At 47.1% G+C, this 22314-nt stretch overlaps 1 protein-coding gene across 3 annotated transcripts in view; it reads right to left on the bottom strand.

Moving 5' to 3' along the window:
• Nucleotides 1-634: 634 nt before the first annotated feature.
• Nucleotides 635-22314, bottom strand: part of PODXL (podocalyxin like) — a 40453-nt gene continuing 18773 nt past the window's right edge. The window contains exons 2-9 of one of the 3 annotated variants that reach the window (XM_010712988.3): nt 14773-15639; nt 12855-13015; nt 11856-11921; nt 7167-7317; nt 6743-6804; nt 6459-6626; nt 5341-5397; nt 635-4108 (exon numbers count right to left, since the gene is read on the bottom strand). In XM_010712988.3, the coding sequence (XP_010711290.1) occupies nt 3917-4108; nt 5341-5397; nt 6459-6626; nt 6743-6804; nt 7167-7317; nt 11856-11921; nt 12855-13015; nt 14773-15639 (1724 nt within the window). In that variant the 3' untranslated portion in view covers nt 635-3916. Of the gene's footprint in view, nt 4112-5340; nt 5398-6458; nt 6627-6742; nt 6805-7166; nt 7318-11855; nt 11922-12854; nt 13016-14772; nt 15640-22314 lie in introns of all 3 variants that reach the window. The other 2 variants (XM_010713057.3, XM_010713198.3) reach the window with 2 other exon arrangements.

Below are 22314 nucleotides of genomic sequence, written 5' to 3'. Positions count from 1 at the left end.
GCTCATGCATCTCTTGACCTTAGAGGACTGTGTGGGTTGCACGCTGCACGTAGATCTGCACTGCAGTGCTAAAACTGAACAGCTATAAGAAGAATAGTTAAGAAAACAACAGAAACTTGTCATCTTTTTTCTGAAGCTGGAAATACCCAGCAGTTTGCTTCACTTGGAGCAGCCAATTTCTGCCCAATCCTCAGTTTAGACAGGGGTGGTTCTTTATGGACAGCCTAGTTTTGCTTAGCCTGTGGCTGGAGCAGGAGGAATGGTGCAGAGTTGGCTGACTATGGCCTTACAGAGTCTCTTAGAGACACTTACAAGCTTGCCCTCACCTCGATCAGCTTAGCATCCCACATCTATGGGTATCCACTTGTTTAATTAAGGGAAGGTTTTCATCACTATCATACTTTCTTTAGCATGACGGAAACAGAAACTCTTACAGAGCTGGGTATCTGAAGGTCTGGGCAGGCTTTTCTCCTTCCCTCCCCAAAAGTTTTTAAACGCTGTTGCCAACAGGACCGTGCAATGCCTATGCTGGGTTTCCAAACAAGCTCAGGCATGGTTATGCATGTAACTGGTTATGGCTCTTGAGCACAAGCTTTGCTTCCCCTCACAACACATCTTCCACTCAGCCAAGAAATCAATCTTTTACATACGAATGTTTATTGACAGAAATACATGATGCTTTCAAAATATATTTGTAGGAAAATGCAAGAATAATCTCTACAATCCAGTTTTCCTCATTAAATTCCAGTGTAAATCAGACTCCTGTCCCCACGAGAGATGCTGCTATACAGTACACGAGAGCTCTACAATATTTGCAAGGTTCAATGGAGAGCTGCCTTGGGAAATAGGTTCTCCTTCTGCAGCCCATTGTGGGTTATTATCTTCGGCTGTAGGCAAGTCACAGCATCAACCTGCTCGGTTGGGTCATGGCACTGTGAGTGGGAGATAAATGGTCCTAAAGTATTTACATGCTCCTTGTGAATCTGCAAATAGAAAAGTCTCTTGCAAGAACATCTGAACTGCTTACAAAAGTCTTACCAAAAGGTAAGAGTAATAGTCCTTGTACAGCATATTGGGTGTTAAAGCTATTTTGGGGAAGAGGAGAGGGGCAGGGAGGAAATGCATGGGTAAATCCTTCTTTTTGGTCTAACAGTTATGGCTACAAGTCTATGAAGGGAAGTATTAAGGCTGAAGATGCTGCATTTCCTACCTGATGTTTCATTTTTTATTTTTTTTTTTGCAAAAAGAATGTTATCAACATAAAAACTTTATTATTTTTTTTTTCCCAAGGAAATAGTTCTTTAAATAGGGGAAGGAAAATCTACTATAAAATATTAGTGGTTTAAAAATATGGTGTCTGGAAAAATAAATAAATGTACAATTCCTATTCAAATATAAATCACTGTAAGCACTTGTTGAGCAGTTAATATCTCCACCAGTCTCTGCTCTGAAAGATTTAAGGTTGCTTGATCTCAAGCCTTCGTAGGGTTCTCTGGGAAAGTCTTTGGACCTGATTCATTAAAGCACTTTGGCATCTCTTCACTGGAAGGGGATCTTAGGCACGTACTGCTTTTATTTTATGCTAAAGACAGAAATATGAGTCCAAAGACCCATCCTGGACAGCTGGGAAGCAACATGCTTCCAAAAGCATTACAACTAGAGTGGTTCCTTAAGGCTGAACATGCTGCTGCCCACCTCAAGACCAATTTGCCAACGTTAACATGATGCTGACATGCAGCAGCATGGGGTTATCCAAGTAGCTTCATTAGATGTTCTCCTGCTATACGCTGAGTTGCAATCCCCTACCAGACAGGCCTTTAGTTTTTTTAACCTTTTTTTTTTTTTTAAATCTTTTTTTTATTTAATTTTCCCCCTCCAAAATTGCTTCCCCGTAGTGCAGTGCACAGATAAGTGAAATGTGCGGAATACATTGCTAATGAATAGCAGTAATATTTACATACAAAAATAGTTAGGCTTGAACACTTTCAACTATGTCCTTCAGTGTGGGAGAGAAGGAAAATAGCTGGCCTGTAGAAGATGAATCTTCTTCCAGCTTCTGTCCTGGGGCTGAGCAAGCTGCTCTGACCACTCTATTTGTGAGCAACTCTGATAGACTAGAGCAGTTTTTTGCCAATGTTGTCATTTCTCCTCACCTCTTTATCTTTACCCATCTTCTGGGACAGCCTTGGGAATGGCTCCTCCATTGCATTGACCTGGAGCTCCTCTGTCTCACCAGGACCACTGCGGATTTGCTGCACAGCACCTCAATGTCAGCATTTCTCCCTCCTTGAAGATCTTCAAACCCACCTGGATGTGGTCCTAGGCAGAGCTCTGGTTGTCCCTGCTGGTGCAGGGATTAGACCAGATGGACCAAGAGGTTTGTTCCAACCTCAGCGTGCTGTGCTGATGCATGAGATCCAGGAGATGCCCTCATCCAAGGGACTTCAGGTCCCTTCCACGCCAGATTGCCTGCTGTGAAACTCTCCTTCTAGAGCCACTGAGGAACTGTGGCAGGAAGGGGAAAACCACAAATAGCCTTAGTCCAGCCATTTTCTGCTCCTATTTTTTTTCCCCTTTGAAGATTTACCACAAAGGGAGACCTTGACAGGAGACCAAAGTTCAGTAAGAGCCTTGCTGGAGGCTTCTTCACAGATCCCTGCTATTTTAAGTACTTCTGAAGAAGAAAACCTTCAGGATGAGGTCACAAACCTCATGGAGAGGAAACACCAAGGGCTGAACGGATGGAAAACTCTGACTGCAGCCAAGCTACCTGGCTCACACCTCTGCTGCTCTTGTATCATTTCTGTAGTTAGCACAGGAGTACATGACCACAGAATTCCCTGCCAGAACAAAACATCACTGTACACATCAGCATCCGCCTCGGGAGAAAACGGGTGTGCTGCAGCACTACTGGAAGGTGATCAGATGCTTCTAAAGGTAAATGCAACCATAGAACTGGTCTGTGTTACAGCTGGGCTCCTTTACAGCCAAAACCACCAACAGCATTTTGTTGGTCTTTGTCTCATTAAACACTTCCTTGGAGATACAAAATCAAGGATTGACACCTTGTCCTCTCCCTCTCATTGGAAGGTGCTGCACTATTCCCTTCACCTCTCCTGGTCTGTAACCAGAACCTGCCCCAGCCCTTTGTGGGGCTGATAAAGGCAGTGTGGGATTTGGCCTCAACACCCCCAGTCCAGCCATGCCTGGATGCATGCATTTGCTTATGCCACAAGGTGTGGCCAGTGTGCATTTTTAAACAGCAGTTGGGTGAGTATGGAAAGTGGATAAGAAAGGAGGAAATGGAGTGTTCCAGCTCTTTCTGCTCAGTCCCAGGGTGTTTTGCAAGGGAGCTGTAGGGGAGGAGGATGATGATTAAACAGCATGGGCCGGAGGATTTTTCTAGCTCTAGCTGCCAGGTGCCAGCTCGCTATCAGGAGCTGTGCTCCCTCTCCCATCCTAATTACATTTCATTTTACTTTTTGAGTCACTTGGAAGCTGGAGTATGCACTCAGGTAGGAAATGGGAGGGGATACAGCATCCCTGCTGCTAGAAAGCCTCAAGCATCCCTGTTTGGAGACAGCAGAGCAGCAAAGCCATCCCTGCTAGGATTGGCCAATCTGCTGGACAGGTCCCCAGGAGCACCCATGGGTGACAGAGCTGCTGGAATGGATGTGGCCACTGTGTTGTGTTGGTGATGTGCCATGGAGGTATCTTCTCATGTCCTTCTCTTCCATCCTTCACCCCATGTGGTGACTGTGATTACTCACAAGGGGTCTTCTGGGGTTTGTCGGAAATTCTGCCTTCTTTCGGAGTTGTGTATGTGTATGGGAGGGTCATGTTTGTTTTCTGCTTTTTTAGGGAAAGGGATTAGGTGTTTCAGGGGGTTGTTTTTTGCTTGCTCAAATACTGCACCCTATAAATGCGTGTCCTCCTCTTCCTCTAGGTCCTCTTTCATGATGGTGTCAAGAGGAACGATCCAGCTGTCCCCCAACTCCCCGTTAAGGTTCACCTTCTTCTCCTGCATTTCAGAGCCCGTTTCCATCACCTCCAGTGTGGGGTTATCATGGTAGCCATTCTCCATTGTCTGTAGCTCCTCTGTCAGGCGCTGCTGTGAGGAAAGAAAACCCAAAAACCCCAATAAGGAAGAGCTTGGCTGTGCCATATGCACAGCATTCATACCTCCCAGCCTGATGAGGCTGCAACATGTATGGATGTTTAAAACCACATGTAGAGAGAGACTCCATGCTGATTTTGAGGCTGCAGTCAGCAAGGTGGGAGCAAGGAGCTGGATGGAAACAAAGACTGCTGATGGTGGGAAGAGGAAGGAGCAGCCAGAGAAGTGCAGAAAGCCTCTCAGTTGTCTGGTCATGGGGTTGTGTCCCCACATCACCCCCTAGAAGGAGGTCGGCACCAGAGGCAGAGCATTCTTGGCTTGCCTCAACTCTGCATCCATATTTCTGCCTCCCCAGCTCCCCCTCTGCACCCTTGTTTCTCTTTAATTGCTTGATTTTTACTCTCCTCTTCAGCCCGTAGCAGCTCCCAGCTTGCAGATTGTGCTGGCTCATTCATTCCAGATCAGCATCAACTCCACGCCCTATCCTGGAGCTCCAGATAGAAACCAGTTTTCATTTATCCATCCATATCCCAAAGCACACTTGTGGCTGGGCTGTCTCCACTCCTGGGAGTGGTCAATCAGGCAATGAATCACTTGGTGCTCAGAGCCATGCTATTCCATGCTGCACCTAAGCCCCACAGAGGCTCCCTTTTCATCTCCAGTGTGAGCAACATCCCTACCTCATCCCAATGTTGCATTCACTGCAGCGACTCATTCCCACCCCACAGTGATTTATAGAGGAGCTGCACTCCTACGTTGTCCCTTTTCCTAGGGCTCTCTGTTTGCATTCCTGTGAAAATCCTCCTGGCTTTACAGTTGATTTATTTAACTGCTCCTAACAAATGCTGGGAGCTGGGTGTGGGAGGAAATCCTTGGAAGGGGGAGAAGGAAAAGGATAGAGCAGCAGAACCACAGGGCTGGGAGCTAGCAGGCACTGCAGGAGGGGACGGCGGAGCCAGAGGGATGCTCAGAAGCAGAGGGGTCACTGGAGCCCTCGAGATGTGGGAGGATGCTGGTACAGCACCCCTGGTATAGAGGGATGCTGGGGCAGCTCTTTCTCCCTCCTGCGGCACAGCACGTGCAGCAAAGTGGTGGGGGGCTCCCAAGCTTTAGTAGGCTTTAGTCCTGTTAAAAGCTGCTGACCACTGCGGAGGGGGGAGAGCTGAAAGGGGGTAATGGATGCGGTGCCCGCCCGTCCGCTCCCTGCGTTTCATTGCACTCACATTAAAGATCAGGATGGCACGTCCATCATCAAACCCGGGGAGATCAGGGTGGATGTGCTGGTTATTTCCCAGGTGAAACAAGAGTTAGGGTGGGAGGGGGTTTAAAAAGGGGAAGGGAGAAAAATAAAAGGAAAAAAAAAAAAAAAAAGAGAGAGAAAACAAAACAGAACAAAACTTTCAAGTCATTCTTGAAAAGAAGCAGAAGGAAAACAAACAAAAAGAGGAAGAAAACGTCCAAAATCAAATGCAAAATGGAGAAATGCTTTTGACTTCCTAAAATACTTTTGTAATTGGTCAGAAAAAGATCTTTTCCCATGCTCTGAGCAAGAGGCCGTCAATGCACCAAAGAAACTGCATGGCTTGCTTCAGTTTTGCTCCCTATCTCTATGGCCAGTTGCTGCTCGTACCTGTCTCTCTGCTCCGCATTACTTAAAGACATGCCTCCCAGTCACTAAAAACACCCAATTTCTTTCTGCTCTATGAACACTATGGACCAAGAGCATCACGTTGCTGCCTGCTCCTCCAGGACTGCAGCACATGGTGTCGATGCCCTTCTGATGTCCTCCCTGGCTCCCAAAGGCATTTTTCATAGAATCATCTAGGCTGGAAAAGACCTTCGAGATCATCAACCTGACCTATCAAGTCCCACTGCTAAACTACGTCCCTTCGTGCCACATTCATTTTTGTGACAAATATTTTGGGTATTTTTGGGGAGCGAAGGGGAAGAATGGATGGCTTTGAAGGTAGGATTTGGGCTGAGGAAGCCTTTTTCCTCAAAAGTACACTGTGACCCAAAGATGTTGCTCAGCTGGCCTGGAGGCAGCAGGGATGGCTGCTGCTCACTCCTATACTCGTGCACCACCTGCCCCTCATTCTCCTGATTTGCACCATGGCTGATGCTCTGTCAGCACCCCAAAAGGGCAACCTTAAAGCAACTGCAGCACTCAGGCATCATTACACTGTGATGCTGCACTGTAGCCCCTTGAGTGATACTCAAAGGTGGTGCCAGCACAGTGAGCCAGGACATCTTCCACCAGCAGAGGTGAAGACCTGATGGTCTTTATCTTCTCTGGGATAAGGAGGTTTTGGGATGCTCATCCCACCCAATCCCACCATACCTGGCTCTTCTTTTGGGAGAAACGTTGGTGACAGCAGCCGTAGATGGCTGCGACGAGCAGCAGGGAGCCAGCCAGGGTGATAATGGTGATAATGAGGGGCGTGCTGAACTGATCCTTGATCTCCTCCTCCATCTCCTGGTTGAGGTAGGTGACGTTGGTGATGCCAAGCTGTCAGGGGAGAAGTGGGTCAGGCTCCAAGGAGGCTCCCTGGATGGGAAGGATAGCCACCCCATGCCACCCTTCTGTGAGGACATCCCCCGCGTTGATCCTGGGGACCTTCCTACCTTCTGTAACTCATTCCTCTTTTCTTTCAGGTCTTCAAAGACTGCTTCAGGGTCCAGAAAGCCTGGGGGAAGACACAAGTGGAGAGGGAAAAGGTTGTGGCACCAGTTCCTGCTCAATGGAAGAGGCAGACAGAGCTGTGTGGGGATGGAGCCAAGCCTTCAGGGCTCTCTAAAGCTATTCAAGGAGCTGGGATCTCTTTGGCCAGGGGACAGCCCTGATGACCAAAGTTGTTCCTGGAGATCTCTCCAAAGGAGCCATGGGAGAAATGTCCAAGCTTGAACCAGTGAGAAGAGGCAACCCAAGGAAAGGTGACCCTCACCCAACCTCTGGTAGACCTCACTGGACCTCCATCTGGTATCACAACCGTGTCTCCAACTCTCATCCCACCCTATCCCCCTGGGCAGGACATGGACCCATACTCACGATGCACAGTGGCGTGCACAGCCCAGCGCTGAGGATCGGAGGAGGCCAGTGTCACCGTGCACCTGTCCCTCTTGCTGTCGAATGCGTGCTGCCTGCCTGAGCAGAAGAACTCGAAGAAGAACTCATTGGCACTGGCATTCTTCCAGTCGTCCTGTGGTGACAACAGGGGGTTGGCACAGCTGCCCACACCCAGCACCCCAAAGCATCACATCCCTTCCCCAGGGTAGCTGGGGATTATAGTGTCACTGAAGAAGGGAAAGACCTTCAAGACCATCAAGTCCAACCATCAATTTGACTAAGAGAGTCCCATCAGAATACAGAATATCACGTTCCTTAGTGTCACATCCACTTCCAAGAATGCCTGCTTTCCTGGCCAGACCCATCCCAGTGCATGAGCACTCTCCATGAAGAAAAATTCTTTCTAATGTCGAGTCTAAATGACCCCCCATGGTACTACTTGAGATCCCAACATAGGATGCTGTGGCCACCCCCCTCCCTATCCGCTTGCTGCTGGCCTTCCCAGGGAACAGGAAAAGTTCAAAAGTTGTTTCTTTACAAAAAGCCGAGCTCTTGGCTGCCGTTCCTTTATGGGGCCCTTATCTGAGAGCCGCAGCTTTTGGTGTTCCAGGAATAGCAGGTCCCCAGGGGAAGTGGGGTGTGGAGGCTGAGGCTGCAACGGGAATGGGATGGGGCTGTCATGCCCTAAGGGCATCTGCAGCCTTCCCACCACCTGCATTTCTGCCCTTCAAGGATACCCCATAGTTCAGTTTTGCCTACGGAGACAAGAGAAAAGATTTTGTTTCTGTCAAATAGGACCATCCCTGGAGAGGTGAGCCTGGGGAAGTACTGGAGGGATGAAGGTGGAGGGGTGGATGGAGTCCACAGCCCCAGTGGGATGATCCTGAGGCTCTTTGCACCTGTTCAATGTCCTCCAACAGCTAGAAGCTCAATAAAGAAGGTGTAAATGCTTAGCTGCCTGCATGCACAGATCCTGCACAGGAGCTGTACAACAGCATGCATAGCTTCTATGTGCATGCATGGCTTCTTGCATGCACAGATCATGCATGCACAGCTCCTGTAGGCACTGTTGCTGCATGCACAACTCCTACGTGCACAAATCCTGTGTGCACAGGTCTGACAAGCAGAGAAACTGTATGAAAGATTCTGCATACACAGGCATTGCATGCATAGTTCCGATGTGCATACATATACTGCATGCACAGGAGCTGCATGCACAGGTCCTATATGCAGAGATCCTTTGTGTGTATGTCCAACACATGCAACAACTGTGTGCACAGATCCTGCATGCAAATATCCTGCATGCAGCAATTATCCATGCACACCTTACTGGAACAAGCTTCCAGAAGGAGCAAACCCCAACCATCCTGGGAATTGCAGCTGCCCCTCACCTGCCCTTTGGCTTTGCAGGGGAAAAACTTCTCTTTTCCTGCACTGACCCAGCTGGAAACCCACCAGCACTGGGAAAAAGTTGCAAGTGGCAGGATGAGGAAGCAGGAGAGGGAGAAGACTAAGCTCACTGGGAGCAGTGTTTTGTATCTCTCTGGACGCTGGGTTGTGCTCCTACACTATGCACATCCTGCAGTTCCCCATTCCCTACACTTTCTCTTTGGCACCAGCCTTAAAACCTTCTGCTGCCTCCCTGCAGCTGTATTTTCTGGGGCTTTTCTCTGTCTCTCCCCTGCACCTGAGCACCCTATCACTCCTCATATCACCCTACACATAAGACATTTACAATGCTCTTTTTTTTTTTGAGATGGGGGGACTCAAACTCCTGCAATCAAAGCGTGATGAGCACCACGCTGCTGGATGTTAAACCCCTCCATAGGGGTTTTGCGAGGGATTTGCCCTTTCCCATCTCAGAGCATGGCAAGGGGCCATGGCAAGCCATAGGGATGCCCCAGCCCCACGCTCTCTCCATTCTGGAGCCGCTCGCATTCCTTGGCTGGAGTTGAGAGGCGCTGCCGAGCAGTGCAGATCCGGTTCCCACACTGGCAGGGACCTAAAACCAACATCCCTGAGTGAGGTAATGGCACTTGTGTCAACAAACCTGTCCCGACAGCTGGGGCATGACCTCACTTGGAGCCTCAATGGCTTGGGGACTGTCCTGTTGTCCCCAGCCTGGAGGTGGAAGATAGATTTTGGGAGGTCTCACAGTGGCTTTGTGTTCCCAGCATGCTCCAAATCCACTCACTGGGCACATGCCAGCTTGGGAATGTGATGGAGGAGTCTGTGACCTCCCTGCGAGGTTCCCATAGGGTTGTGTGGCTCAGCTGGAGCTGATCACCATCTCCAGGTCACCTCTAGCACTGTCACCTCCTACTCCATCTAATAGATTGAGATGAGGAACAGGGCACCCAAGCAGCCAACAGAAAGCCAGCTGCAGATTTTTTTTACAATAAGAGCAGTGAAGCACTGGAACAGATTGCTCAGAGATATGGCAGATGCCCCATCCCTGAAGATATTCAGGGTCAGGCTGGATGAGGCTCTGAGCAGCCTGATCAAGCTGTAGGTATCCCTGTTCATTGCAGAGGATTTGGACAAGATGATCCTTAAGGATCACTTCCAATTCAAACAATTCTATGATTCTATGACACGAGCAGAACACTGGAAATATCACCTATGTAAAACAAGGCATGGAGCTATTGAGTCTGATTAGGAAACTCGTTAAGATCCTGCTGTCATGAAAGAAACAAGAAAGGGTTAACAGGGAGTATGGAACAATCTGGACCTAAATGTTCAGCACTGGTTAAAAGCATTATCCGAAGAGGAAGGATGCTGGGAAGCAACCAACCTGTAAAAAACTTTCTGCTCAACTGCATGTACCAACTGTGTATCTGCTCCCCAGGGCAGAGGGCACGGCTCTGCTCTGCTGGAGCTCAAGGAGCATTTGGACAGTGCCTTCCAACATAGGGTTTGGATTTTGGGTGCTGCTGCCTGGAGCCACGAATTTGACTCAATGGTCAGTGTGGGTCTCTTCCAACCTGGAACATTCTACGATTCTGTGATTATTTTGAGTTATTTCTGAATTTATTGCAGCTGGAGAAACCACAGTGCAGCGCTTTGATTCCCAGCCTTTTGCCAGGGTCCCTCCTTGCCCCACTGCTGATGCCACAGGGGCACAAGGGAGGTCTGCAATGCCACCTTTGCTGCCAGGTGTGACATGGACACATTCCCTATCCCTGCATTGCTCTCACTTTGCCCAGCTCCTCATGAGCCGAGCTTTCAGCACAGTGCATTCCCAGTGCTGGCTCGATCTTAGAAACCAGGATTTGAGCCATTTCTGGAACACTTCTCCTTATAGTGCACATTTTCCTGTTTTCCCACGGGCTGCAAAATGCAAAAGATTCTTTCACTTTGCTCTCAAGCTTTGATTACAGACTCATTTACTGGGCCTACAAAGCAGGGAAGCCAGATAGTGCCATTTCTGATATCTGCTCAGCTTGGGAGGCACAAAATGTAGCAGAGCTTTCATGAATTTGCCGAATGGGAAGTGGACAGTTGGGAGGTGTTTTGGCAGCAGAGAAGGATGCTATGGGAGGATGCACCCTTGCAGTCCTTCAGCAGCTGTTTCAAGAGGCATTTAGCACTAACACCATTTCTGATGGTTATTATACCCAGAGGAACCAAGGAAAGCAGTGCAGCAGACTTGCTGGCTCACCAGCAAGCATGGAGAATGCCAAGCTGTGATGTCCACTAACCCCACTGCTTACTGGTGCAACACCATAGAATCATTATGGTTGGAAAAACTAAGGTCAACCATCAACCCATCCCCCACCATGCCCACTAACCATGTCCCTCAGTGCCACATCTGCCGTGTTCATGAGCAGCTCCAGGGATGGTGACTCCACCACCTTGCTGGGCAGCCTCTGCCAATGTCCAACACTCCTTCTGAGAAGTCAAGATTTGGCATTTGCTCTTGCTCTTTACCATAAAGCTAAAACTTCAATCTACTCAAAAATGCTACCTAACCATTCCATCTAATCCCATCTATTACAATAAACCTGTCGTTCCCACAAGAATACTTTTGCAGGTGGGTATTCATCAGAAAAGCCAGCAGTGGACAACCTCCAGGATAAGGAGTCTTGTGTCTGCTCTTGGGTTGGGTTCGCCTTTCCCTCACCTTGGAACTACAGTTAACCACTCGCTGCTCCCAGAGAGGGTTTGAAACAAATGAAAAAGAACTTCTTGATTATCTTCATATTTTCTGAGAGTTGATTTAGTATCAAAGAACCAATCAAGCCCCAGCATCCTGGCTGCTGTGTTTCCTGGTTGCTCTGCAGCTCAAGCCACCCTCAAATGCTTTGGGATTTGGGGAAGAACTTCTGGCCCCTCTGAAGTCAAAGGCAGAGCTTCCCCATTAGCTCTTGAAGAGCGATGGTTTCACCTTCTAGAACTTCTCATTCTCTTCTCTGAGACATGGCTGAGTGAGTCCCTCCCCTTGAACAAGGCACGGAAATCTGCTTTGGTCACATCTCCCACTGAGAGATACTGCTGGATGTAGGTTTGCATTTACCATTTTACATCCCCGAAATATTTGCATATTTAGAAGCAATTAGTGTCATCTCTGTAGGCTCACATGCTTAAGAGTGCTGCAGGTTATAAGCTGATCTCTGTCAGCAGCCCCAGCTGCTTGCCCTGCAGAAGAAAACAAATGGAACCCACACTTACACAAGTTTTTGCTTCTTTCAGATTCATGATGGGCCACATCTCTTGTATTTGGTCTTCACAAATCACCTGGAAAGACAGAAGAAAAGCAACTGTCAGATCACTGCTGTAGGCTGAAGGACAGTCCACCACTGATAAAACCATAAGACAACTCAACAAAAGCTCTGATCTGCTTTATCAAAATAAATAAGGTCCTGTATTCCTCCACTCAACCATTTCGTGTGATAAGAGTTCTCCTGGGTAATTCAAAGGGTTGCCTGGAGTACATCTGCTAATACGTTTCCCAAAATAGGTTTAGCATTTGCAGTACAAACTGGGAATTAGCGTGGGCAGGAGGAAGATCCATGCATGTGAGCCATGATGCAGTTCCACCCTACAAATAATGAACATTTAGAAACAGGATCCCTTTCCCTCCCCTCTAGCACTGGAATCTTTCATTGTTCTGGCTTGCATTTTTAGACTGCCCTGCCCTTACCAAGCCATTTTCTGCTTTTATTATCCATGTGGGGTTTACGCTGAATTGCAGTCTTTGCCCTCTCATCATGTTCTAGTCCACCTCAAGGCAAATCCTGCCCTCCATTACACTTCTCTTTCCAAATTTCTGTTCTTCCCTATTCAGCACCCAGAGCTCCTTTCACCTCCATCTTCCATGTCTCTGGAAAGCTATGTGAAGGAAGGCTTTATCCATTCTTATTTTGCTACCTTCTGTTTCACAAGACAGATCTCTCTCTGAAACAGGCACATACAGCGAGGTGAGCTGCAGTTTTACATCTGCATGCAATTCCAGCTAAAAATCAGTGTAATCTGGGGATAAAATGCAGCTCCCTGCTATGAGATCCCACCCAAAAAAGATTATTTGCACAGACGTGCCTCGCCACCACTCTCCAGGGAACAGCCTGATCAAGCTCCCAACTCAACAGAGGCCATTCAGGAAGACTCAGTGCCCTTTTTAGCTTTGTTCTGGACATTAGGAAGTGCCCACCTTTCCGTAGGTCACATTACCTCATTTTGGAGAGACACATTCAGGTGTGACTGGTCAGGCCTCTTGCTCTCCATCTGGCCTCCAAGGGTTGGTGCTGGTGGTGGTGCACTGGTGGGGCTCTGAGCAGTAACTCCAGGTTTGTGTGTCACAGATCTGTCTCCTTGGCTTGTGTATGCTGGGTCTCCAATATACAGGGGAAAAAAAAAAAAAAAAGCAGACAGTCAATGAGACAGTATAAAGGATACAGCTGACACAGCTCCATTGGTGAGAGGCTGAACCCAGCTAACAGAGTTCAGTCTGTAGTCCTTTTGATTGCTATAGCATCTTATGATTTCTTGTGCAATGGGAATAGTGCAAGGAAAACAGCAGTCTCTGACTTCCCAGATCTGTTTAAGGATTTGCATCCTTGTTTTCTTAAATTGTGACAATGAGAATTTAAATGCTATGTCCTATTTACAGCCTCACTGTTTTGGGGAGTCCTGCCTTTATTACAGCAAAGATGAGGGACACTTTTCTCCCTGCACACCTTCTAGAGGCTCTAGGAGTGGATTAACTTCAAAAACATGTATTTGTGATGCATTCTCCCACCTGACTGTAGAATGCAAAGATTTCTTAACCTTTTCATGCTCACTGTTTGAGGCCAAATTTGAATCAATACAATTTCATAGTTCACCCTATAATGCAGAACCATTCTATGGAGGCTGAGAGGAAAGAATCAAAGAATCATGGAATCAGAGTCATTAAGATTGGAAAGACCAGTAAGGTCATGAAGACCAACCATCAACCCATCCCCACCATGCTCACTAACCCATGCCTCTCAGTACCACATCTCCATGTTTCCTGAGCACCTCCAGGGACAGTGACTCCATCACCTCCCTGGGCAGCCTGTGCCAATGCCCCACCACTCCTTCTGAAAATAAATTTTTCCTCATACCCAACCTGAGGTATTCTGTGCAAAGACAGTCATTTCACCTATCCTGGCTGCTAAAACGCTTGAAACATGGCTTGGAAGTCAAAGGTGTTGCTTTGAGGCTATGACCCATTTGGTGATACTGGCAACATGGAGGATCTGGAGGGCTGAGGGAGATGGGTTTTTTTGAGTGGCAGGTAACTGGAAACTGGGTCAACTATATGTTCTCCACAGGAGGATAATGAAGGGTATCAGTGCCATCACAAGCTTCCGCGTGCAGCCAGATGAGCTCAACTCACAATCCCACCTAAGTCTGAAAGCTTCACGCTCCCACAGTGGGATTGCCTCCCTTAAATGCTACAGGACAAAATACCAAAGGGATGTTTGAAGTGTGCCTTGCCAAGACATTTGTGGACTAACATAACTCCATAAAGCTCTGGAGGTATAGAAAAAGCACACCACTGGTGTTCAGCTGGATCCGAAACACCACATGGGCGCTATTACAAAGTCAGCAGCCAAAACCCCCGCAGCAGCGATAAAAATCCTACCAACTGCTCTGAGTTCTTAGAGGTTACAGACTCAGAGTTTAACCACAAAATCTCCTTAGTCATCTAAAGCTTATTTTCTGAGCATGCCCACCAAGCTGTCAGCTTTATTAAGGCTCTTCCGTGTTCAGCATTTGGGGTGCTGTCAACTCAACAATGTCACACTACTTCTGAACCCATCGCTCCCTTTTGCAGTCATTGGAGATCGAGTCATTGCAGTCAGCTGTGGCTGGGGCACAGCTTGCTCCATCTGAAAGTATTTCATCAGATGATCCATGCCTTGAATTTTGCTGACTCAGTCTCCACTGATGGCAACAGGGACATAAACAACTGGTGGTCATGGAAACAGCTATGCTGGACAGTCCTAAAATTGGACAAGGCGTTAGTAACCCATAATGACAGGGAGGTGGATGGATTACTCAAAGGAAAAGACCACCAAAGGGCTCCCCAACCCAAGAAATCACGGTTTTAATCTTCTGATACCTGCTGTAGGAATTGTCATGGCGGTTTTGACTGTGGCCTTCTTTGTGGTACCAGATGGTGAAGACAGAGATGTTTTACTGCTGGTAGAGGACACGGATCCAGTATGAGGGGTAAGTTCACATTTCTGGACTGGAGAAGTGGGAGAAGGCTGATGCTGGTTGGTAGCAGATGTAGTAGGAGGGACACTGTGGTCCTTGACTACAAGGCTGCTTGCTAAGACTCCAGAGCTCGACACAGTGCTGCTCAACTGGTCCACAGCAGAGCTTTCACTGCCTGCTGTGTGTGGAGATGCTGAGACAGCAGTCATTAAGACTACTGGGACAGATGAAGGGTTGGTCACTTGAGTGGAAGTAGGACTTGCACTGGGTTTGGTGAGTAAGCTTTCTGAGCTGTCTGGAGGTCTCGTCTTCTGCTGTGTAGCACTGGAGGAGGCAGAAGAGGTGGCTGTTGGGGCTGTGGGGCTGGCTGAAGAGCTGACCTGCTGAGATGCGTTGGTTGATGCCACTGAGGCATGTGATGGGTCATCTGGTCTGTCTGTGGTCTTGGTGGTTTGAACTGAGGTGTGTATCAATGCAGGAGTGGATGGTGTGTTTTCCTGTGGGCTTGTAGTGCTGATCCTCTGGGTGGCAGTGATTGATGATGGTGGGACGGATGGTGCTGAAGAGTTATGTGGTTTGCTTGCAGTGGCTGCCTCTTGAACTGTGGTGGAGGACATCGCAGTGGTGGGAGATGTGCCTTTTGGTTCACTTGCAGAATTGCTCTCTTGCACCTTGCTGGTGGTGACTGTAACAGTGGTGATCTGTTTACTTTCTTCTGGGCTCGCTGTGACCAGATTTGTAGCAGTATCATTATCCTTAGAACTGACACCTAGGGAAAAGCAGGAAGGCCAAGACAAACTTTGAATTAGGGACACTTCCCTTGGTTTCCACCCCAAACAGGTATTTTATATATCTATGATTCTATGATTTGCAAAAACAAATGCTGACCAGAACCCATAAGTCATTAACTCAGGGCTTGACTCATGCCTTCTAAATTCTTGGTGAGAACCACATTCTGATATCAGTGCATCCAGTGGAAAACAGAGCAGAGGATGAGAAGGAAGAGCAAGGAGATCTATGGAAAGCATATTTATTATACTCATTCTGAAAGAGTGGGTCAACACTAGATAGATCTTGCAGTTAAATACAAAACACATTTACTTGGAAAATTGCATAATTTTAATTTCAAGGATGTTCACATCAGCTGTCACCAAATTACAACTACTTGTTTGCTTAACTTATTGTTTTGGTTTTTTTTTTACTGTTATAAAAAGCCTCAGTAACTCACATTTGTACACCCTGAAACATCACATAAAAATGCTACTTTTGTCATTACTTCATACTCTTTGAGGAAAGCTACAAAGACCTTTATTGAGAGCTGGCATTACCTCGGTGGGTACAAAACTTGTTCTCAATGCAAAGAGGGCTGTCCATGAAAAAGAATGAGATCTGCAGTTAATTTCTGAAGAGTAATTTAAATTCTAAAGTTATGAAAGTGTTTCTGAGGGGCACGCTCTGAAGGACAGCTTGCCTAACAGAAGACAAGTCTCCAACAGCAGCAACATCCTGCAACACTGAAATGTGGTATATTCACTATGAAACTGGATATAAAATTCGGGTCTGTTTTTCTGTTTGTAATCACAGCAGGAGCTCCATCCACTGCCACAGAGATAATCTTCCCCCATTGCACATGGAACTGCCATTTCTGGGCACCTGCTCAATTTCACCCCAGGAAAGTCTCGACCAATTTTCCACCTTTCAGAAAATGCAGATTTCACTGAGTCACTTCATCAGTGCATCTGTCTGCAGTAAAAAGAAACCAACTGATTCTGGGGTGTTTCTTCCATTTGACAACAGTACAAAAGAAGGCTATTTTTTCCCCCATGCCCCTCCTTGTATATTGTTCCCAACTGCCCAAAGCAGGAAACTTGCAAGGTTAGATGCTGCTCTCTAGAGACCTGCTTCATTTCTCTGTGTTGGCATGCAGATAAGGCATCTTCTCTTCCATGGCCTGTTTATCGGCACTGGTTATGCTTCCAAGATCTGATGGAAGCTCAAGTTTTTGAGATTCATACCACTGGGAAAATCTAATCTGAACAGACCCTGCCAAGCCAAGCCACCAGGAGCAGCCATTCTGAAAACACCTTCATGATGTAAGCTGAGCAAACCAGCAGTGTGAATTATTTTAGGAAAATCTGGGCTTGTAAGGAAACATTCCCACCACATCTGCAGGTAAAGACCATTTACAGAGAGAAGTCATATTTTCCATTAGACTGACTGCCATCTTTAGGAGAAAAATAGCAAAGGAAACAAAACACCAGTGCTGGGTGCTGGCTGGGGATTTTGAAAAAATTATTCTCAGAAGGAATGGTGAAGCATTGGAAAAGGCTGATGAGGGAACTCATGGAATCACCATTCCTGGAGGTGCTCAAGAGGTGTGGAGAGGTGGCACTGAGGGACATGGCTAGTGTGCATGGTGGGAATGGGTTGATGGTTGGATTAGATGACCTTAGAGATCTTTTCCAACCCTTATGATTCTATGATTCTAAGCTGGAGACCAGGCATCCAGTTAGATACAAAATGGATCTATCCCATAAATAAGGCTGTAAAAGCCTGACAGAAACTTTGATGACAAAGGGAAAAAACATCCATACTCTAAATATAAAATATAAAAGGGCTGTAAATAAAGAAAGGGTCGGAAGGAAGGTGGAGGAAATCTCCCACTAATGCTACTTCCTTTTCATAACCCATCCCTGTCCCAGAAGCAAATGGACACTGGAAATTTCTTTGTGAAAGATCTTCCATCCCAAACTTGATCTGAAAGTACCATTTCCATTCTAGCCTCCACACTAGCTCATCTGGGCTGCTGCTGTATCTTCCACAGCTACAGATGAGTGAGACCCTCCTTCCACGGAGGATCTATGCTCATATTATCTGAATTACAGAAGCATTAAGATTGGAAAAGACCACTAAGATCATGTAGTCCAACCAATGTTGCCCACTAACCACATCCCCCAATGCCACATCTGCCCTTTCCTTGAACACCTCCAGGGATGGGGACTCCACCACCTCCCAGGGCAGCCTCTGCCAGTGCCCAACCACTCTTTCAGAGAAGATAATGTCCCCCCATGAAAACACCCCCACATCTGTCCTACAGATTTTTGTGTCTTCATCTGTCAGTGAAATTTACCTTTGCTCTCCTGTTGCATTAAATTAAATTGTTTTTTTTCACTGCAGTTACATATGGTGCCAGATGCTGCTGTGGTTCTTGGGCTGCAGAGCTTTCTGCAGTTTTATTGCCCAGGGCTTAATACCTGCTGTTTGTCCAGGGACTCTGCTTCAAGTTTTTCAGAAGCCTAGCAAATATTAATCTCCAAGTAGGAATAAATACACAACAACCTGCAAGAGCATGCAAGTCTACGAGGCACAGTTTTCCTTCCATGCCTTGTATCTCTTTTAGACTTCTGAGCAATATTTTTTATCTCTTCCTCCTCACTCGTTCCAAATTTCTGTGTTGGACCTGGGGGTAATAACTGGTAATAAGCCCGTTTTCCTGGGCTAGTGGCCAATGCTGCCTGATGACTGTCCTCAGCAGAAGAAATGAATAGGATTTGATTGAAACGTAAGAGAGAAAACCCCTGCAACCACAGGCTGACAACAATAAAAGGCAGACAGGACAGGATTATGCTCAGCACCCCTTCAGCATGAAGATTGGTCACAAAAGATATAGTATGTCTTTCTGCAGGAAAAGAATGATCCTTTCACGCCATGAGCCCCAGAGATAAAAGGATTTAATGCGTACTAAGAGAGAGAAAGAGGATGGAGGAGAAGTTCTCTGAGCTAGCACACCCCTTAACAGCACAGGATCCCACCCAGCAGCCTGAAGGAAAGTTCACTTGAGTTTCAGCTGGGGTTCTTCATCTTTGTTGTAAAGAAGGCAGAAGAAATCCTATCTGCCCCTGACCTTCCTGTCTGCATTTTGACAGGGGAAAGATGATTATTTGATTTCACTTTTTTGGACCATCATCAGTTCTTCATTTTAAGGAAAACTAGCAAAGCATAGGAGCTATGAAGTTGCATCTCTCTTCTTCTAAATGCCTCTGAAAAAAAAAACAACCCACAAAACCTTGTATTTCTGTGCTGGGCAATAGAAATCTACCTGATGTGCATGATGGCCAAATGGCTTAGAGGAAATGAGTACACTGTGAAAACATGATTTCATTTCCGGATAAGCATCCCACGACTGTATTGGTGATATGGTGTCTTCATGATGGGGACAGCCCCGGAGGGAAGAGAACTTTCTGTTATTGCTACCTGTGAAGCTCAGCTTGCTTATCCCCAAGGGAGGCTGGACTCAGACCCCTGAGTGCTTCTGGATGGGGTTGCTGTTGGAATGCTTGGTTAAGATGTGAAAAATCACCTAAAATATGAAGGGAAAAGTGTGGTGGCTTTTGCCAATGCAACTCATTTCATGATCAATTGAGGGTAACAATTTTCATCTGTTGGAAACCATCACCAACCATGCCACAAAGTGATGCATAAGTGATCAGAACCATGTCACAGAAGATGGTACTTTTCAAGCTGGGGAAAAGCACAGAATCATAGCATCATCAAGGTTAGAAAAGACTTCCAAGATCATCAAGTCCAACCCATCATCCCCATGCCCACAAATCACGTCCCTCAGTGCCACATCTGCCCTTTGCTTGAACACCCACAGGGATGGTAACTCCACCACCTCCCTGGGCAGCCTTGCCAATATCTCACCACTCTTTCTGAGAAGAGCATTTTCCTCACATCCAACTGTAGAAGCTTGGAGGGAAGCAGCTTGGTTGGAAAGGCCACGAGTTGGAGCACAAAACAAAAAAGGAAACACATCCGTGCAAAACGCAAAGTGAAAGGACATGTCCTGTCCATCCAAAGCCACCTCCTCTCCATGCAGCTCCTCTGGTTCAATTAATTCCCTTCCCAAGAGCTTCCCGCTTCCTATTTCAGGAACACCTCCCCCCCCTTGACCACCTTTTTGAAATGGCTCAGATTGGCTAAAAATCTATTAATAGTGAGAAAAGGAAGCCCGAAAGAATAACTTAGGAAATGGTGGGTGACACACCCCATGCCGGTGGGCTGAACCCGGCTCAAAGCCTCGCGCCAGCCGGCTCCTGCTCCTCCCAAGGCGGGATGAGAAAGCTGCAGAGACCCAGCAACGGGGGAAGGGGAGGGGATATGAGCCAGGTTTTAGGAAGTTCCTATTTTCCTCTCCTTTTGCAGTTTTTTCTGATAAAATAGGGGCAATGGGTTGTGTCTGTCAAAGGGAGAGCCGGGGCTGAGGCTACAGGAGTGGTCATTGCCAGGGGACTGCATGGACCAAAGTCAGTGAGGATGCTCCTGATCAAGTGGAGTGCTTTATCCCTGAAAAAATGCAGCCCTGTCTGAGCAGGAACAGCACACAGTCACTGCAGTGGACAGGAAATTTGTCACCTCCTTTCAAAACTGTGAGGGTGTCCAGATTGGCAGAGTATCACAGTGTAGAGTTATTTATCCTGGAATTCAGCTGGGCTACCAAAGCCAGTGGTCACTTTGCTGGGATTTTTGATTTTGCTTGTGTAGAGGCTCTTGGGCTCTTTAACTCTTTGTTTAGGGCAAGATGGGATCCAAACAGCATCATCCTTCCAAACTCCCTGCTGGGATTTTGGTGAGGGATACAGTAAGTTAGCATTCATGTTACTCTTACCCTTGGCAAAGATGCATCTTCAACATCATGAGATATCATGGAGATATTGAAGACCCAGCTGGACACTCTCCTGTATGACCCACTGTAGGGAACCTGCTTTGGTAAGAGGACTGGATCCTCAGAAGTCCCTTGCAGCCCTTGCAACTCTGTGATTCTGTCATCAAAACAATACACCTTCTTGAAGATGGCACTGCCTGCCCGCTTTGCTGCTGATCTCACCATCAACATTACAAAATGTTTTCAGCCAGGCCATAGAGCAACTTGGCTTCCCAGGTGAGTAGGTGAAGAAAGGTCCAACAGCTGCTGACAGAGCACTTTCAGACACTCATCTGTCAATCCAATTTGCTGATACATGGCTTTTTATCCTCTCCAAAATCCTGCCAGAAGAAAAATGGTTGCAAAACGTTTTTGACAGCACTGCATTTCAAAATATTAAAGACGAGACCTGATGGTTGAGTCTAATTAGCACTGCAGCATTGCTCAGGAAAGAAATGAGCATTGTTGGACTCTGGTTTAAAACCACCAGGCTTGTTTTCAGCAGGGAACCTCCTTGATTCTGCTGTGATGAGGCTTTATTGATACGACCCTGCAATTTGGTGCAGATTAGCTCTTGCATGTGAGTGACCATGAAATCAAGGCAATAATACTGACAAACCGCCTTGGTTTTAGCCAAGAAATCCACCTGTGTCCTGAGGCATCTTTAGTGCCATCTTTAGCGCCAGGATTGTGACACAGGCCCCTGAAATGCAGGTTCTGATGAACTGGCATTTTCTGATGAGAAATATGCCTCATTAACAAATTCCCCATCAGCTCTTTCTGTATTTCAGCCAGCTCAGCTTGTCTGCTGTTTCATTTGGAAGCATGACAAATATTAAAGATCATCCAAAGGCATGTCTCCCTATTGGACACACTGCTCTTCCCCTGCAATCCCAGCCTCTCTCCTCTTCACTCCCTTGGCCTCTCTAAACACTGCATTTTGGGAGGCAGAAATGCATTTCTTTGCCACGCTAATTAATGACTGCCCAGCGGACTGGTGGAGCAGAAGGATCTCAGCACTTCACACTCCTGTCTTCTCAAAAACATTCTCATTAAGTTGTCCTTCACACCACACTTGGTCCTCTCCTGAGTTTCCCTTTGAGGACTGGGTACTGTTGTGAAATTGAGATCGGACAGTGGCATCTTCCACCCAAGAGGATCCAACTGGTCCATTCCAGGTAGTGCCATCTGTATGGTCACCTCCAGACACAGGCAACAAGGCGGACCAAGCTCCAGTTCAGCCTGTCACGAATACACATGGCACATTTTATTTAGGAGCATGCCTCTGAACATCCTATTTAGGCCATGTGTCTCCACGACTCTTCTCACGGACAGGCTATAGCTATCTAGGAAGTGAAGAGGAAAAAACAATCAAAAGCAGACAGGAAGACTACTGTGGAAAATGAAAAGCCTTCACACAAGGTTGTCAGGGAGGCAAACAGACACACAGACACATTCTACTCCCTGACATTATCACTGAGCTTGGAAACATCCTCTTTCCATTGGGGTTGCTGGGATTTGGAAGAGCATCTGCTCCATCTCCACACCTTTCCCAGGCTGCAAAATGAAACGGGGGCCCTTTGCAGCCCATGCAGAAATGCCTCATTGCTCAGGAAGCTGTAGTGGAGCTGCTGGAGCGGAAACACTGGGAGCAGAAGCCAAAAAAGCTGCGTGTCTCAGCCCAGGCGGATGCTCTGAAGCTCAGAGCCATGTTCCTGCCCTTCTCATACCTCCTCTGTG

This window comes from Meleagris gallopavo, chromosome 1, assembly GCF_905368555.1.
Source record: "Meleagris gallopavo chromosome 1, MGAL_WU_HG_1.1, whole genome shotgun sequence".
In the NCBI taxonomy this organism is placed as follows: Eukaryota; Metazoa; Chordata; class Aves; order Galliformes; family Phasianidae; genus Meleagris; species Meleagris gallopavo.
The sequence above is the reverse complement of the archived record's forward strand: the minus strand, read 5'-3'. Positions and strand labels throughout refer to the sequence as shown.